This window comes from Oncorhynchus keta, chromosome 11 (assembly GCF_023373465.1).
Source record: "Oncorhynchus keta strain PuntledgeMale-10-30-2019 chromosome 11, Oket_V2, whole genome shotgun sequence".
In the NCBI taxonomy this organism is placed as follows: domain Eukaryota; kingdom Metazoa; phylum Chordata; class Actinopteri; order Salmoniformes; family Salmonidae; genus Oncorhynchus; species Oncorhynchus keta.
The window spans coordinates 36,831,466-36,849,554 of NC_068431.1; the positions used below are offsets into that span (position 1 = coordinate 36,831,466).

Consider the following 18,089-nt stretch of genomic DNA (forward strand, 5'->3'; position numbering starts at 1 on the left):
AAACATGTGGTGAGTAGTTGACTTGAGAGAGAGAGAACGACAATAGTTAACAGTTTTGAACCACTGATCCACCTTGGAATATCGCCATTCTTTCTGTGATGGAAAAAGTACCCAACTGTCATACTTAAGTAAAAGTAAAGATACTGTGGCTTAATAGAATATGACTCAAGTAAAAGTGGAAGTCACACAGTAAAATACTACTTAAGTATACTTAAAACCAAATACTTTTACTAAAGTATCAAAAGTAAATATAATTACTGAAATATACTTAAGTACCCACAGTAAAAGTATAAATCATTTCAAATTCCTTATATTAAGCAAACCAGATGGGACACAGGCCCCCTCAGATTTGTCCTGTACATTTTTTATTTACATTTGTTTTTCTGTAATACTTCTTGTCCTCTGTAATACTACTAGCCAATTTTATGAAGCTGGCTTTAGCTAGCCCAGATAGGTTACCAATCACCTTACCTCATAACTAGCTAGCAAGAAGCCAATTCAGGCTATTAATCAAGTTGGAGTTCGACAAACTAGCTACTATCTTAGCTTGCATGCCTGTTGTCAAGGTGGTACAGTGCATTCGGAAAGTATTCAGACCCCTTGACTTTTTCCACATTTTGTTAGGTTACAGCCTTATTCTAAAATTGATTAAATAAATACAAAATTCCTCATCTACACACAATACCCCATAATGACAAAGCAAAAACAGGTTTTTAGTGATTTTGGCAAATGTATTAAATATAAAAACTGAAATAACTTATTTACATAAGTATTCAGAACTTTTACATTTACATTTAAGTCATTTAGCAGACGCTCTTATCCAGAGCGACTTACAAATTGGTGCATTCACCTTATGACATCCAGTGGAACAGCCACTTTACAATAGTGCATCTAAATCTTTTAGGGGGGGGGGGGTGAGAAGGATTACTTATCCTATCCTAGGTATTCCTTAAAGAGGTGGGGTTTCAGGTGTCTCCCGAAGGTGGTGATTGACTCCGCTGTCCTGGCGTCGTGAGGGAGTTTGTTCCGCCATTGGGGGGCCAGAGCAGCGAACAGTTTTGACTGGGCTGAGCGGGAACTGTACTTCCTCAGTGGTAGGGAGGCGAGCAGGCCAGAGGTGGATGAACGCAGTGCCCTTGTTTGGGTGTAGGGCCTGATCAGAGCCTGGAGGTACTGAGGTGCCGTTCCCCTCACAGCTCCGTAGGCAAGCACCATGGTCTTGTAGCGGATGCGAGCTTCAACTGGAAGCCAGTGGAGAGAGCGGAGGAGCGGGGTGACGTGAGAGAACTTGGGAAGGTTGAACACCAGACGGGCTGCGGCGTTCTGGATGAGTTGTAGGGGTTTAATGGCACAGGCAGGGAGCCCAGCCAACAGCGAGTTGCAGTAATCCAGACGGGAGATGACAAGTGCCTGGATTAGGACCTGCGCCGCTTCCTGTGTGAGGCAGGGTCGTACTCTGCGGATGTTGTAGAGCATGAACCTACAGGAACGGGCCACCGCCTTGATGTTAGTTGAGAACGACAGGGTGTTGTCCAGGATCACGCCAAGGTTCTTAGCGCTCTGGGAGGAGGACACAATGGAGTTGTCAACCGTGATGGCGAGATCATGGAACGGGCAGTCCTTCCCCGGGAGGAAGAGCAGCTCCGTCTTGCCGAGGTTCAGCTTGAGGTGGTGATCCGTCATCCACACTGATATGTCTGCCAGACATGCAGAGATGCGATTCGCCACCTGGTCATCAGAAGGGGGAAAGGAGAAGATTAATTGTGTGTCGTCTGCATAGCAATGATAAGAGAGACCATGTGAGGTTATGACAGAGCCAAGTGACTTGGTGTATAGCGAGAATAGGAGAGGGCCTAGAACAGAGCCCTGGGGGACACCAGTGGTGAGAGCGCGTGGTGAGGAGACAGATTCTCGCCACGCCACCTGGTAGGAGCGACCTGTCAGGTAGGACGCAATCCAAGCGTGGGCAGCGCCGGAGATGCCCAACTCGGAGAGGGTGGAGAGGAGGATCTGATGGTTCACAGTATCGAAGGCAGCCGATAGGTCTAGAAGGATGAGAGCAGAGGAGAGAGAGTTAGCTTTAGCAGTGCGGAGCGCCTCCGTGATGCAGAGAAGAGCAGTCTCAGTTGAATGACTAGTCTTGAAACCTGACTGATTTGGATCAAGAAGGTCATTCTGAGAGAGATAGCGGTAAAGCTGGCCAAGGACAGCACGTTCAAGAGTTTTGGAGAGAAAAGAAAGAAGGGATACTGGTCTGTAGTTGTTGACATCGGAGGGATCGAGTGTAGGTTTTTTCAGAAGGGGTGCAACTCTCGCTCTCTTGAAGACGGAAGGGACGTAGCCAGCGGTCAGGGATGAGTTGATGAGCGAGGTGAGGTAAGGAGAAGGTCTCCGGAAATGGTCTGGAGAAGAGAGGAGGGGATAGGGTCAAGCGGGCAGGTTGTTGGGCGGCCGGCCGTCACAAGACGCGAGATTTCATCTGGAGAGAGAGGGGAGAAAGAGGTCAGAGCACAGGGTAGGGCAGTGTGAGCAGAACCAGCGGTGTCGTTTGACTTAGCAAACGAGGATCGGATGTCGTCGACCTTCTTTTCAAAATGGTTGACGAAGTCATCTGCAGAGAGGGAGGAGGGGGGGGAGGGGGAGGAGGATTCAGGAGGGAGGAGAAGGTGGCAAAGAGCTTCCTAGGGTTAGAGGCAGATGCTTGGAATTTAGAGTGGTAGAACGTGGCTTTAGCAGCAGAGACAGAGGAGGAAAATGTAGAGAGGAGGGAGTGAAAGGATGCCAGGTCCGCAGGGAGGCGAGTTTTCCTCCATTTCCGCTCGGCTGCCCGGAGCCCTGTTCTGTGAGCTCGCAATGAGTCGTCGAGCCACGGAGTGGGAGGGGAGGACCGAGCCGGCCTGGAGGATAGGGGACATAGAGAGTCAAAGGATGCAGAAAGGGAGGAGAGGAGGGTTGAGGAGGCAGAATCAGGAGATAGGTTGGAGAAGGTTTGAGCAGAGGGAAGAGATGATAGGATGGAAGAGGAGAGAGTAGCGGGGGAGAGAGAGCGAAGGTTGGGACGGCGCGATACCATCCGAGTAGGGGCAGTGTGGGAAGTGTTGGATGAGAGCGAGAGGGAAAAGGATACAAGGTAGTGGTCGGAGACTTGGAGGGGAGTTGCAATGAGGTTAGTGGAAGAACAGCATCTAGTAAAGATGAGGTCGATGCTATGAGACTCGAAATTGAGCTCTGGTGCATCCTGTTTCCATTGATCATTCTTGAGCTGTCCACTTGTGTTAAATTAAATTGATTGGAGATGATTTGGAAAGGCACACACGTGTCTATATAAATTCCCACTGTTGACAGTGCATGTCAGAGCAAAAACAAGCCATGAGGCCGAAGGAATTGTCTGTATAGCTCCTAGACAGGATTGTGTTGAGACACAGATCTGGGGAAGGGTACCAAAACATTTCTGCAGCATTGAAAGTCCCCAAGAATACAGTGGCCTCCATTCTTAAATGGGAGGAATTTGGAACCACCAAGACTCTTCCTAGAGCTGGCTGCCCGGCCAAACTGAGCAATCGGGGGAGAAGGGCCTGATGGTCACTCTGACAGACCTCCATAGTTCCTCTGTGGAGATGGGAGAACCTTCCAGAAGGACAACCATCACTGCAGCACTCCATCAATCAGGCCTTCATGGTAGAGTGGCCAGATGGAGACTCTTCAGTAAGTCACATAACAGCCCTTATGGTGTTTGCCAAAAGGCAACTAAAGACTCTCGGACTATGAGAAACAAGATTCTCTGGTCTGATGAAACCAAGATTGAACTCTTTGGCTTGAATGTCAAGCATCACGTCTGGAGGGAACCTGGCACCAACCCAACTGTGAAGCATGGTGGTGGCAGCACCAGGATCGAGGGAAAGATGAACGGAACAAAATACAGAGAGATCCTTGATGAAAACCTGCTCCAGAGCGCTCAGGACCTCAGACTGGAGTGAAGGTTCACCTTCCAACAGGACAATGACCCTAAGAACACAGCCAACACAATGCACGAGTGGCTTCGGGACAAGTCCCTGAATGTCCTTGAGGGGCCCAGCCAGAGCCCGGACTTGAACTCTATCAAACATCTCTGGAGACCTGTAAATAGCTGTGCAGTGACACTCCCCATCCAACCTGACAGAGCTTGAGAGGATCTGCAGAGAAGAATGGGAGAAACTCTCCAAATACAGGTGTGCCAAAGTTGTAGTCTCATACCCAAGAAGACTCGAGGCTGTAATTGCTGCCAAATGTACTTTGTGCTTCTGAAAGATCTGGCTGCTCCATGCTGACTGGCGGCTCTGACTGCTCCACGCTGACTGGCGACTCTGGCTGCTCCATGTAGGCTGACAGCTCTGGCGGCTTCTTACAGACTAGCAGCTCTGGCGGCTCCGTGCAGACTGGCAGCTCCTTGCAGACTGACAGCTCCTTGCAGACTGACAGCTCCTTGCAGACTGGCAGCTCCTTGCAGACTGGCAGCTCCTTGCAGACTGGCAGCTCCTTGCAGACTGACAGCTGTGGCTGTTTCATGCAGACTGACAGCTCTGACTGCTCCATGCAGACTGACAGCTCTGACTGCTCCATGCAGGCTGGCAGCTCTGGCTGCTCCATGCAGGCTGGCAGCTCTGGCTGCTCCATGCAGGCTGGCAGCTCTGGCTGCGCTGAACAGACGGGAGACTCCGGCAGCGCAGGAGAGGAGAAAGGCTCCGACAGCGCTGGAGAGGCGTGAGACTCCCAACAGGAGGCGCACTGTAGGCCTGATGCGTGGTGCTGGCACTGGTGGTACTGAACCGAGGACACGCACAGGAAGCCTGGTGCGGGGAGCTGCTACCGGAGGGCTGGGGTGTGGAGGTGGTACTGGATAGACCGGACCGTGCAGGCGCACTGGAGCTCTTGAGCACCGAGCCTGCCCAACCTTACCTGGTTGAATACTCTCGGTCGCCTTGCCAGTGCGGCGAGGTGGAATAGCCTGCACTGGGCTATGCAGGCGAACCGGAGACACCGAGCACAAGGCCGGTGCCATGTAAGCCGGCCCAAGGAGACGCACTGGGGACCAGATGCGTAGAGCCGGCTTCATGGCATTTGGCTCGACGCTCAATCTAGCCCGGCCGATACGCGGAGCTGGAATATACCGCACCGGGCTATGCACCCGCACTGGGGACACAGTGCGCACCACTGCATAACACGGTGCCTGCCCGGTCTCTCTAGCCCCCCCCGGTAACCACAGGAAGTTAGCGTAGGTCTCCTACCTAGCATAGCCCTACTCCCTGTGAGCCACCCCCCAATACATTTTTGGGGCTGACTCTCGGGCTTCCATCCACTATGCCGTGCTGCCTCCTCATACCTGCGCCTCTCAGCTTTCGTCGCCTCCAGTTCTTCCTTGGGGCGGCGATATTCTCCAGGCTGAGCCCAGGGTCCTTTACCGTCCAGTTCGTCCTCCCATGTCCATTTCTCCAGGTAGTGCAGCCTCTCCCACTGCAGCTGCTGCTGCTCCTGCTGCTGCTGCCTCTGTTGCCTCTCCTGTGGCTCCTGCCTGTTGACACGCTGCTTGGTCCGGGTGTGGTGGGTGATTCTGTAACGGTTCTCTTGTGGTGAAGGAGAGTCGGACCAAAATGCAGCGTGTAGATTGCGATCCATGTTTTAATAAACAAACGTAACACGAATCTAAATACAAACACGACAAAAAACAATAAACGTAACGAAAACCGAAACAGCCTATACATGTGTACACTAACACATAGACAGGAACAAGGACACTAAGGACAATCACCCACGACAAACTCAAAGAATATGGCTGCCTAAATATGGTTCCCAATCAGAGACAACGATAAACACCTGCCTCTGATTGAGAACCACTCCAGACAACCATAGACCTTGCTAGATCACCCCACTAGCTACAATCCCAATATATACACACCACATACAAAAACCCATGCCACACCCTGGCCTGACCCAATACATGAAGATAAACACAAAATACTTAGACCAGGGCGTGACAGCCATCCCATATGGAAAAAATACTGTAGTATATTATGATATAAATACTATAGTATTCACTGTCGTGGTTTTGGAGACTTTACTGTAGTATTTACAGTTAACTATAGTATAAATCCTGTATTAAAATAATTGTAGTGCATACTATAGTAATGTAGTATTTTTACAGTTTGTTGTATACTGTAGTATTTACTGTAATGTTTTACATACTGCAGTATACTGAAGTATTTACTGTAGTGTTTTTGCAGACATTACTGTAGTATTTACTATAGTATTTTTTGTTTTATCTTTGACATAGCAGGTGAAGCGATCTCCTTGAGGAAGCCTACTGGATAAATACTAAAAGAGCACATGTTCTATAACCTGTACAGTGCCTTGCAAAAGTATTCATACCCCTTGGGTTTCTTTAATATTTTACTAGCATTTACTTTAGTTTAAAAAGTTTTGTTTTTGCAGACTAGTGTTTTTGGAAACATTACTGTACTATTTACTATAGTATTCTACAGTATACTACAATATTTACTATAGTATTCTACAGTATGCTACAACATTCTATATGTACTACACATGCTCGAGGGATACTACAGTTTGTAGGATAGTATTCTACAGTTTACTACAAGTACTGTAGTATTCCAGTAAATGTAAGTATTTTTTAATGTGGGATGACAGTGATGCCACATTGTTTACATAAAAAACATTTAGTTATGGTCTGGACTGGTTTACTTTACAACTTTTAATGTTATAGGCCTAGATCTTAATCATAGCCATACATCATTATAAATCATTTTGTTATGGGCCTCTCGAGTGGAGTACTAGCTGTGCCACTAGAGATTCTGGGTTTGAGTCCAGGCTCTGTCGCAGCCGGCCACAACCGGGAGACCCATGGGGCGGCGCACGATTGGCCCAACGTCGTCTGGGTTAGGGGAGGGTTTGTCCGGCAGGAACGGCGCACTAGCGACTCCTGTGGCGGGTCGGGCGCAGTGGACACTGACGCAGTCGCCAGGTGTACGGTGTTTCCTCTGACACATTGGTGCGGCTGGCTTCAGGGTTAAGTGGGCATTGTGTCAAGAAGCAGTGCGGCTTGGTTGGGTTGTGTTTCGGAGGACGCTTGGCTCTCGATCTTCGCCTCTCCCGAGTCTGAACGGAAGGAGCAGCGATAAGACAAGACTGTTGGATACCATGAAATTGGGGAAAAAACAGGGTAAATTGTAGTGTATAATATGTACTGAAAAGAATGTGACACTTGTAAGTGTAAAGCATTTGTTGGAGATGTAAAGTAGAGTAATCTTTACTAAAAAATCTTTAATGCACACAGAATTGAAAACAAAGTTTAAAGTTATTTCTAGACAATACAATCAATAATATATATATAATTGTCATTGTAAAAAAGAAACATTAAAATACAAAGCATAAAAACATTAGATAAGAAATTATAAAGAAGCAAGTGTTGTTTCACAGCATAAGCCAAATGTTAAAGGTTTTATAGGCACCCAAATCTAGATAATTATGTTGAAATATTGGAACAGGCAGTCATCTCCAGTGAACAAGGTGCTGATACCCCCACTTATTCATGTTTCTGCCAAAAACAGCTTGGAAACAGGAAAACATTGGCATCCCTTTTAAGGAATATAAATGAAAGCCTAATTCTCAACTACAGTAATACAAAAATGTATGCACTACAATGCATTTCAATCTAATTCCTGACATTTTAATTTAAACAACATCAAATGGCTAATTTCCTTGTTATATCTCATCTAATGTGTACAACTTCCTGGCAAATTAACCCATTGGTAAATAAGGAGTTGTAAGACCACCAAGAGCCAATGCAGGTCAGTCTTTCACATTGAGAGCTTAATTCCTAGACTGAATTATGAATGAAGCCCTTCGCTAAAGTGGTTTGTTTGTAGTCAGTCACTTAGATCATCAAGATAAACACTGAACACTCAAAACAACCTCAGTGGAACTCTTATCAGGTGACCAATAATTTGTGGAGAAGCCTGCCCTAGTTCACGCCTGTGTAGCAAGTACTGAAGTAGATGCACAGTTTTTAAGATGTTCATTGTTGTCAGCTGTACATTTCCTTGGTCAAGACATCAATGAGGCTTCTGAAATTATATGACAAACATGAGACAAGATTCATAATTTTTTGATACATAATTTGATCAGTTAAAGAAGAATTTGTCACATATCCAGAAAATGTTCAGGGTACTACAGACTCACCTTTTCTCTGTGACTCTTCTGGTGGATCTGCAATTCTTCTGGATCTGAAAACATCTTTTGGCAAAAGGGGCAGACAGACTCTGGGATGGTTCTCCAAAACCCTTGTCCTAGGTCAGGAGAGTCACTTAGGTTTATTTGGGCCTCTTGATGACTTTGTGTAGATTTTTTAAAGTCTGCATGCCATTCATCATCACCAGCTGACTTCCTATTGCTCTGATGGAGTGGTCCCGCTCCTCTGACACGCTTCATTCCAGCAACCCAAGATTTGGGATTAGAGAACTTTTGAGACAGCTGATCTGAACACACCACGTTATGGCGAACCTCTTCCCCCTGTGAGCTTAATGCAGGCCTGGATCCGGGTGGACTGCTCAAGAGCAGCTGAAGCCGCTGAGGCTTATGGGATGCCTTGTTTGAGGAGGTCACACACTGGATGGAGCCGGAGTCAGGACCAGGAAAGGGGAAAGCAGTATACTCGTCCTGCTTGTAGGCCGATGCTGAACCATCTCCCGGTATTGTCCGGTTCCCCCTCACAGAGCTGGGCTGAGAGTTGGTGGATCCAGGTCCCCCTGTCACCCCACACCCTGACCTGGCCAACCCCGAGCTCCAGCTCTCCAGAGGCGGCACAGACAGCTGCTGGATGCAGTGGTGCAGAGAGGGATAATCTACATACCGAAACTTGGGAACCCTCTCTTTGGAAGTGACAGGGGTGTGTCCTCCAGAGGGTCTTCCCAGAGCCAGGGGAAAGCCCTCCAGCCAGCTGTCCAGGGGTGGCACGGTGAGCTGCTGGATGCACTGGTGTAGCGAAGGGAAGTCCACATACTTGAATCTGGGCAATTTGAGGGGCACTTCAGAGAGGTCCTCTTTTTTAACCCTGATGGGAATGGTAGGCTGTTCCTCCTCTCTCACCCTACGGGTCTCTGTGTCTGGCTCAGTTTTGACCACTAAGGGCACTGTAGGGGGACGTCTCCTGTCCTCCATGGCTGGCCTCTGAAAACACACCAAACACAGTTAAATATAACATTTTGGTTAACCCCCAATTGGTAAAACCAGGCTTCAAATATCGGAAACCATTTCCAAATATATCCAGTAATGTTATTGTGGCAGAGGTTATTCTACTGGAGGTTGTTGGAGGTTGTTCTACTTTGCTTAAATGTACGTCCTGCTTTTCTGCCTAAGATGTGTCAATCAAATACATGTAAATTCACAGCTGTTTGTATTTTTCCTCACTTAGAATCGCATGTCCTGTCCAGTTCCTCTCTGCTAAGCAACATATTAAGTATGCTGTCCTGACCTGACCACAATAATTAGTTTAGGGGTTTCCTCTTCTCAGAAATAGCCATAAGCAGCTGTATAGTACAGATATACACTGAGTGCACAAAACATTAAGGACACCTGCTCTTTCCATGACATAGACTGACCAGGTGAATCCAGGTGAAAGCTATGATCCCTTATTGAACAGACGTCATCAGAGCACGCAACAGTACAGTGTACTGCCTACACTCGGTTTGTTGTTTTTATGAAATCACTTAAATTAAATAGTTTTCAATAATAGCTCAAGTTTTTGTATTGCTACTGATTCGTGACGCGGTTGGGACCACAAGTTTGTGTCCCGGATTCCTGTTAAGTAGCAGTTAGCTGCTAGCCATCATGAAAACGGAGCAGTGCTTGCCATCATGAAAATGGAGCAGTGCTAGCCATCATGAAAATGGAGCAGTGCTAGCCATCATGAAAATGGAGCAGTGCTAGCCATCATGAAAATGGAGCAGTGCTAGTCATCATGAAAATGGAGCAGTGCTTGCCATCATGAAAATGGAGCAGTGCTAGCCATCATGAAAATGGAGCAGTGCTAGCCATCATGAAAATGGAGCAGTGCTAGCCATCATGAAAATGGAGCAGTGCTAGTCATCATGAAAATGGAGCAGTGCTTGCCATCATGAAAATGGAGCAGTGCTTGCCATCATGAAAATGGAGCAGTGCTAGCCATCATGAAAATGGAGCAGTGCTAGCCATCATGAAAATGGAGCAGTGCTTGCCATCATGAAAATGGAGCAGTGCTAGCCATCATGAAAATGGAGCAGTGCTGGCCATCATGAAAATGGAGCAGTGCTAGCCATCATGAAAATGGAGCAGTGCTAGCCATCATGAAAATGGAGCAGTGCTTGCCATCATGAAAATGGAGCAGTGCTAGCCATCATGAAAATGGAGCAGTGCTAGCCATCATGAAAATGGAGCAGTGCTAGCCATCATGAAAATGGAGCAGTGCTAGCCATCATGAAAATGGAGCAGTGCTTGCCATCATGAAAATGGAGCAGTGCTAGCCATCATGAAAATGGAGCAGTGCTAGCCATCATGAAAATGGAGCAGTGCTTGCCATCATGAAAATGGAGCAGTGCTAGCCATCATGAAAATGGAGCAGTGCTAGCCATCATGAAAATGGAGCAGTGCTAACCCACAGGTGTTTTTATCCACCGCTGGGCATAAAGACTTAAGGTATGAGATGAGATTTCCACACAATCACAAGATGAAGATACGGTGGACCTGGAAACTGGACAGGGATTTGTCTCCCCTAAATGCACCACCATCAAGCATCTTAGGGAAGAGATTCTCTGGCTGTTAGCTCAGCTCAAGAACAGGAAAACCTGCTTTCTAAGTACACCGACCTTGCTGTAACCCAGGCAAACCAAATCTCTGTTTAAAATTCCTCCTATAGCAAAGCTGTTGATGAGTCGGCGGCGTTGATCTGTCCCAATCCAACGGACAGACGTTAGGCTCAACTCCATGGCCCATGGGAGACAGGACACTTGCAAGGCGTAGGAGATCGGGGAGGCAGTCTGGCCACCCGTCTGTCCAAGAAGATCCGATCCAGCTATCAAACAGCTTTGCCCCACTTCAGACGGACCTACGAGCCCCGGGAGTCAGCAGGTAATCCATCAGATTCTATCACTACCCCCATCATTGTGGGCAGCCCGATGGTGAGAGATTTTGGCCTGCCTATGGTCTGTGGACCGACCAAGGTCCACTGTTACCCAGGAGCCCATGTCCATGACATCAAATCTCTCCTGCCCACGGTTCTGGCCAACTACTCCAATATTGACACCATCCTCACTCACATAGGTTTTAAGAACCTTCGCTTTAGGCGATTTGAGGAACTGAGGGAGGACCACAATTTTTTTTAAAGACCCTCGTTAGCGCAGGGAAGATAATAGTTACAGTTCCTTGCGAAAGTATTCGGCCCCCTTGAACTTTGCGACCTTTTGTCACATTTCAGGTTTCAAACATAAAGATATAAAACTGTATTTTTTTGTGAAGAATCAACAACAAGTGGGACACAATCATGAAGTGGAACGACATTTATTGGATATTTCAAACTTTTTTAACAAATCAAAAACTGAAAAATTGGGCGTGCAAAATTATTCAGCCCCTTTACTTTCAGTGCAGCAAACTCTCTCCAGAAGTTCAGTGAGGATCTCTGAATGATCCAATGTTGACCTAAATGACTAATGATGATAAATACAATCCACCTGTGTGTAATCAAGTCTCTGTATAAATGCACCTGCACTGTGATAGTCTCAGAGGTCCGTTAAAAGCGCAGAGAGCATCATGAAGAACAAGGAACACACCACACTTTCAGCTCATACAAGGAGAAGACTGATCAGAGATGCAGCCAAGAGACCCATGATCACTCTGGATGAACTGCAGAGATCTACAGCTGAGGTGGGAGACTCTGTCCATAGGACAACAATCAGTCGTATATTGCACAAATCTGGCCTTTATGGAAGAGTGGCAAGAAGAAAGCCATTTCTTAAAGAGATCCATAAAAAGTGTTGTTTAAAGTTTGCCACAAGCCACCTGGGAGACACACCAAACATGTGGAAGAAGGTGCTCTGGTCAGATGAAACCAAAATTGAACTTTTTGGCAACAATGCAAAACGTTATGTTTGGCGTAAAAGCAACACAGCTCATCACCCTGAACACACCATCCCCACTGTCAAACATGGTGGTGGCAGCATCATGGTTTGGGCCTGCTTTTCTTCAGCAGGGACAGGGAAGATGGTTAAAATTGATGGGAAGATGGATGGAGCCAAATACAGGACCATTCTGGAAGAAAACCTGATGGAGTCTGCAAAAGACCTGAGACTGGGACGGAGATTTGTCTTCCAACAAGACAATGATCCAAAACATAAAGCAAAATCTACAATGGAATGGTTCAAAAATAAACATATCCAGGTGTTAGAATGGCCAAGTCAAAGTCCAGACCTGAATCCAATCGAGAATCTGTGGAAAGAACTGAAAACTGCTGTTCACAAATGCTCTCCATCCAACCTCACTGAGCTCGAGTTGTTTTGCAAGGAGGAATGGGAAAAAATGTCAGTCTCTCAATCTGCAAAACTGATAGCGACATACCCCAAGCGACTTACAGCTGTAATCGCAGCAAAAGGTGGCGCTACAAAGTATTAACTTAAGGGGGCTGAATAATTTTGCACGCCCAATTTTTCAGTTTTTGATTTGTTCAAAAAGTTTCAAATATCCAATAAATGTCATTCCACTTCATGATTGTGTCCCACTTGTTGTTGATTCTTCACAAAAACATACAGTTTTTTATCTTTATGTTTGAAGCCTGAAATGTGGCAAAAGGTCGCAAAGTTCAAGGGGGCCGAATACTTTCGCAAGGCACTGTATCTCTGGCCCCCTCCTGTTCTCCTGTTTTTTAGTCAAAAACGAAAAATCCTGCCCCCTACACTCAAGAAGTTAAGAAATGCTATCTTACCACTGAAGATCTTACCTCCACAGATTTCATTGAGTGTATGTATGAGCAATACTCCATCATCTATCATCATCTGCCTTCCTCTTTTGATAATTTAGTAGATCATATTAATAGAACATTTAGGGCAACCATTGATGCTACAGCTCCAGTAAAGTTGAAAAAGGCCACATTCAAAAGGAGAGCCCCTGGGATGAGTGAGGAAACTAATAGATTAAAGGGAAATTGCAGAATAGCAGAAGTGAAGGAAATCAAAGTTGCAGGTCTATTATGATATTCTGAGAGAGCAATAAAGCAATTAGAAATACCAGACGGGCTAATTTTTCTAACTTGATCCCTAATAATCAGAACAATTTGAGTGTGCTCTTCTCGAACATTAATGGGCTGATAAATCCTACCCCTGCAAACTTATGTGAACTTTCTTCCATATGTAAATGTGATGAGTTTGCGGCATATTTCAGAGATAAGATAACAAACATTAGGCTGGGTATCAGTTAAGCAAGACCTAATGAGAAGTTTGACCTGTGCCCTAGCCTACCACGCAAAGGCTCTATGGATTTATTTTCCCTGGTTGACACAGACATGCTCAGAATAGTGATATCACAACTTAAACCTTCTACCTGCCTGCTCGATCCTATCCCCGCCACCTTCATTAAAACAGTTTTCAATTGCATATCTGAAGAAATGCAAGCTATTGTTAATCACTCCCTGTTCACAGGCACTTTCCCCACTGCACAAAAAACTTCTATGGTGAACCCTTCTGAAGAAAAGTGCAGAACGACAGATTTTTACCTTGTCGGCTCGGGGATTTGATCTTGCAACCTTTCAGTTACTCGTACAATTCTCTAACCACTAGGCTACCTGCCGCTGTGTTCCATGTCTGAAATTTGCTGTATAAATAAAGCTTAATTTTATATCACTTGTTAAATCCACATCAATTAGTGTAGATGAAGTGGAAGAGACAGGTTAAAGAATGATTTCTAGGCCTTGAGACAATTGAGACAAGGATTGTGTATGTGTGCCATTCAGAGGGTGAATATCAATATTAGGTAGGTGTCCTTAATGTTTTGTACAATCAGTGTACAGTAAGTTGACCAGTGTCCAATATAGGTTGACCAGATGCTGACAACAAGGGTAAAATTGGGTCCAGTTGAAGATGCTGTGTGCTGCTCCTCCAACCCCAGGGAGATAAATGGCTTTACAGGTATGAAGTTAGGAGGAAAGTAGGTCAGAGGCAGACTGATCACACTGCCAGGGGGCCAAAACAAAAGATCTGTCACACAACAGCACAATCTATTGGCCTTGCAACAAATGCCAAGCTTGAGCCACGATACTTTTATACAAACCTCACCCTGCTCACTGCAATAAGTATGGCTAGCATGACTTTCTAAATGGCATACATATTTAGCATTTTGATTCACAATATATTTGTTATTTTGTTTCTTTAAAATACTTTGTGTGTTTGTTGCCATCGTCATTATAGACAGTGAAATAACAGCAATAGGAGGAATCCCCTTTATAATCTTATATATGCGTGATAACCTACTTATACACAGAAAGATTTGCTCTGGAACGGTGACGAGGGGCGGGGGGAACGCCGTGTTCCATATACACTCGCAAAAGGATTTGGGTCATGCACGGTGGCCTACATTTGAAGGATTTGTTGTCTTCGTTTTTCCCTCCCCACATATATTTGGGCTGGCCCCGCCCTCGTGGGCTCAACAGCACAAAAGTAACTGGACTACAGCAATATCCATATTTGAAACAAAACGGACCCTTATATTTTGATCATTTCCATATCCATTTTATGACATTTATCCTAGATTCGTTGTAGAAATACAATGACACGTCGCAATAACTGTGGAGGCAAACGGTTGCATTATTTCCATATGGATCACAGTCTTTCACTTGTAAATTCATAAATATGCATTTAAAAGTGGGGTCAGGACTGTTTAATTCATACCGACTATGTCCAATGGGCTTTAACGCGAGTTCTAGTGGGCGCCTGGCGCATATACACATCAAAACATAGTAAATTGACAAATGTATAATTATTAGCAGTACAATAAAATGTGTCAATGCCATGCGTTTCTTTATCCAAGTTTTACCTTTCGTTATAGGTCTTCTTGGAAATCCGTGAAACGCGTAATGAATCTGATTCTTGGTGATGCTGTGTCCTGCATTGTGTGCAATGAAATAGTGTTGTTACAAGATGCAAATCAACCAGTAGCCTAATTGCTCAGACGTTTCCGTTTTGCCGCAAATCGAATAGAAAAATGACCAAGGCTGGATGGCTGACTCTTTGAGCGTGGTCGAAGACACCTGCTACTGGTTAGTTTCAGATTTTTTTAAAATAGCTTGATCGTTCGATGTCAATGACAGCTCACCAGTAACAGTTATTAAATGAAGTATCTCTAAAAGCCTGTAGCGCTACTGCTACCTTGACTGATAGACTCTCAAACCAATCAGATTTAGTACAGTCAAACCACGCCCACGGAATCCTTATCTAAATAAAACAATGCAGACCAATGTTCAAATTAGTTATAGTTTAATAAGCGGAGCCTTCGCGCTCAAAATACAGTTCAGATAGTGTCCTCTCCATTAGGATGGGCAATATCACGCATTCACTCATATATAATCCTACATGGCAGATTATATATTACAGACGGCAGATAACCAAAATTGCTTTTAGGTGTTTTATTTATTAGTAATTATTTATGTGCATAGAATTTGCCTTATACTCACACCAATGTAATTACTCATGTATTACCTTGAAGACACATTTTGAATAATGATATACCCATTTATTCTTTAAGAATATACACTTAATAGGTTTGGACTACAGCTGCCTAATTACCCTATAATAAGCCAAGCAAAATAGGTGATATTGTCTCTTTTTTTTTGTCAGTTGAGTCAATGTATAGCTTCAAAATATGTAATTATGCTTAATGTTTATGGATTGTCAGTCCTTGCATCCATTGGCCCAGTCTTTGATTTTGAGAGTGGTTACATTTCTCCAGCCCCACCCCTCAGCTTTCTACTAAATCAAGTGGTGGGGCTGCTGTTTGGCTGAAATACAAACTCAGGATTGTAGCCTTACGAAAGATGCTTAGTGTGCATCCTAAATAAGCATACTCCAATTTCACTGGATGGTATAGTTCCTAGCTCTTAGTGTTCTGTAGCTCTATCCCACTGTGCAGTCATGATATAGGGCTCTATCCCACTGTGCAGTCATGACATAGGGCTCTATCCCACTGTGCAGTCATGTCATAGGGCTCTATCCCACTGTGCAGTCATGACATAGGGCTCTATCCCACTGTGCAGTCATGACATAGGGCTCTATCCCACTGTGCAGTCATGACATAGGGCTCTATCCCACTGTGCAGTCATGACATAGGGCTCTATCCCACTGTGCAGTCATGACATAGGGCTCTATCCCACTGTGCAGTCATGACATAGGGCTCTATCCCACTCTGCAGTCATGACATAGGGCTCTATCCCACTGTGCAGTCATGACATAGGGCTCTATCCCACTGTGCAGTCATGACATAGGGCTCTATCCCCCTGTGCAGTCATGACATAGGTCTTCCCTCCCAGGACCATCATTTCAACCTCTACGCCTTTTGATAAAACTATATGTACTCCTCTGAGTTGTATATTGTTTGTGCTTTCATAATGTTTCTTTGTATGACTTTTCTTAAACCAGCCAGGAGTTGGAAATGCAGCAAAAATGATGGATGTTTATTGCAGAGAATACAGAATGAGATCATCGCTGATCATGACAACATATTATTCCTTTACTATGTGTAGTCATTCACAATACTATGAACATTCAATTAAACGTTAAGATTTTCTCTCAATCCTGAAACCATCAACCAAGGGGATCAAGCTCAAGGATTTCTGTCCATGTTCATATGTGCAGTTGGTAATGAGGTCATGTTACGTGTTGTATGTAAAAGTGTTGTATGTAAAAACCGAAGTACATTTAGACATAAAACAACACTAAAACCATTATTTATTTACACAAGCACACATAAGACCACACATCAAGATGTACAATTCAGTCATCATAATGCCAAACTAAACATTGCTTTTTGGGTTTAACAGACAAAGTCTGTATATGTTAGACCAAACACATGTAGCTCATTGTTTAATAAGTTAATTCCTAATAGGAACCATGTACAGGACAGGCTGGTGTTTACTTTTTGCCTGACGACCCATCTTCAATTGAATTCCACTGCTCTATTGAACGCTACATACATTTAGTATGAATCTGCTATCATAGAAGTTGTTGGTGTTACGTCAAAACGAGGGCCGTCGTAACAAAACAAATTCATCAGCGATTGGATTGTCTCTAACAAATCTAACCAGTCAGAGTATCAAAGTCGATACCGTCATCATGTAGGCCGGCTCTGGCCCAACCCACCGTTTAATCACAAACCCATCGGGTTTTGAGATCAATCAGAACAGTCAGAATGTGTTCGCATTCCAGAAGTTGTCGAGGAGGGAGGCAAATCCTGACTCATCATGGAGAAGAAACGTTAGTGGGCATAACATGTGGCCGGAGCGATGTAGATGGGTAGCCATATACCGTGGTTTATGCACATTGTAAGCAGTCCCCTATCACTCAAAGGTGTAGAATATGTAGAAATCAAAAAGAGTGCTGGCATTATTTTCCCCCAACATTTTACGTTACTTAAATGTAATATTTGAACCAATTCATAGAGCAGAAAATAGCTTGAGTGAAAGGCAACATGCTGTTGACCAGACCCTATAAGAATTGAGTTTGAAGTTGATTGGCTTTATATAGCACTTATCTAGCAACTGAGGTACTCAAAGCAAGGGAGAAACTCACATCATCCACCACCAACCCACCTGGGTGAAGCACTACAACCATTTTGTGCACTAGAACACTCACCACACATCAGCTGGAAAGGTGAGGTTTGATTTGTGCCAATTAGGGGAATGATTAGGTGGCCATGATGGAATGGGGCCTACTCGTACAATAAGTGCCATGGGATTCTTTAATGACCAATGAGTCAGGATACCCATTTAACATCCCATCTGAAAGACAGCACCCAACACAGGGCAATGTCCC

General features: G+C 44.9%; 2 protein-coding genes across 3 annotated transcripts in view; both read right to left on the reverse strand.

Moving 5' to 3' along the window:
• The window catches only part of LOC127906168 (uncharacterized), a 150,536-nt gene extending 148,157 nt beyond the window's left edge, over window positions 1-2,379 (reverse strand). For both annotated transcript variants that reach the window (XR_008060536.1, XM_052457049.1), the window contains exon 1: window positions 1,924-2,379. The gene's annotated coding sequence lies outside the window, so the exon portion shown is untranslated. The remainder of the gene's footprint in view (window positions 1-1,923) is intronic.
• Window positions 2,380-7,291: 4,912 nt separating this feature from the next.
• Window positions 7,292-15,432, reverse strand: LOC118390145 (uncharacterized). The gene is made up of 3 exons (XM_035780410.2): window positions 15,100-15,432; window positions 8,230-9,216; window positions 7,292-8,114 (listed from the first exon to the last, which is right to left on the reverse strand). The coding sequence occupies exons 2-3, from the start codon at window positions 9,205-9,207 to the stop codon at window positions 8,103-8,105; spliced, it is 990 nt and encodes a 329-aa protein (XP_035636303.1). The 5' UTR covers window positions 9,208-9,216; window positions 15,100-15,432; the 3' UTR covers window positions 7,292-8,102.
• Window positions 15,433-18,089: the final 2,657 nt, after the last annotated feature.

Excerpts from the sequence above, each read along its gene's own strand:
- LOC118390145 (XM_035780410.2), bottom strand. The coding sequence starts at position 9,207 with ATGGAGGACAGGAGACGTCCCCCTACAGTGCCCTTAGTGGTCAAAACT.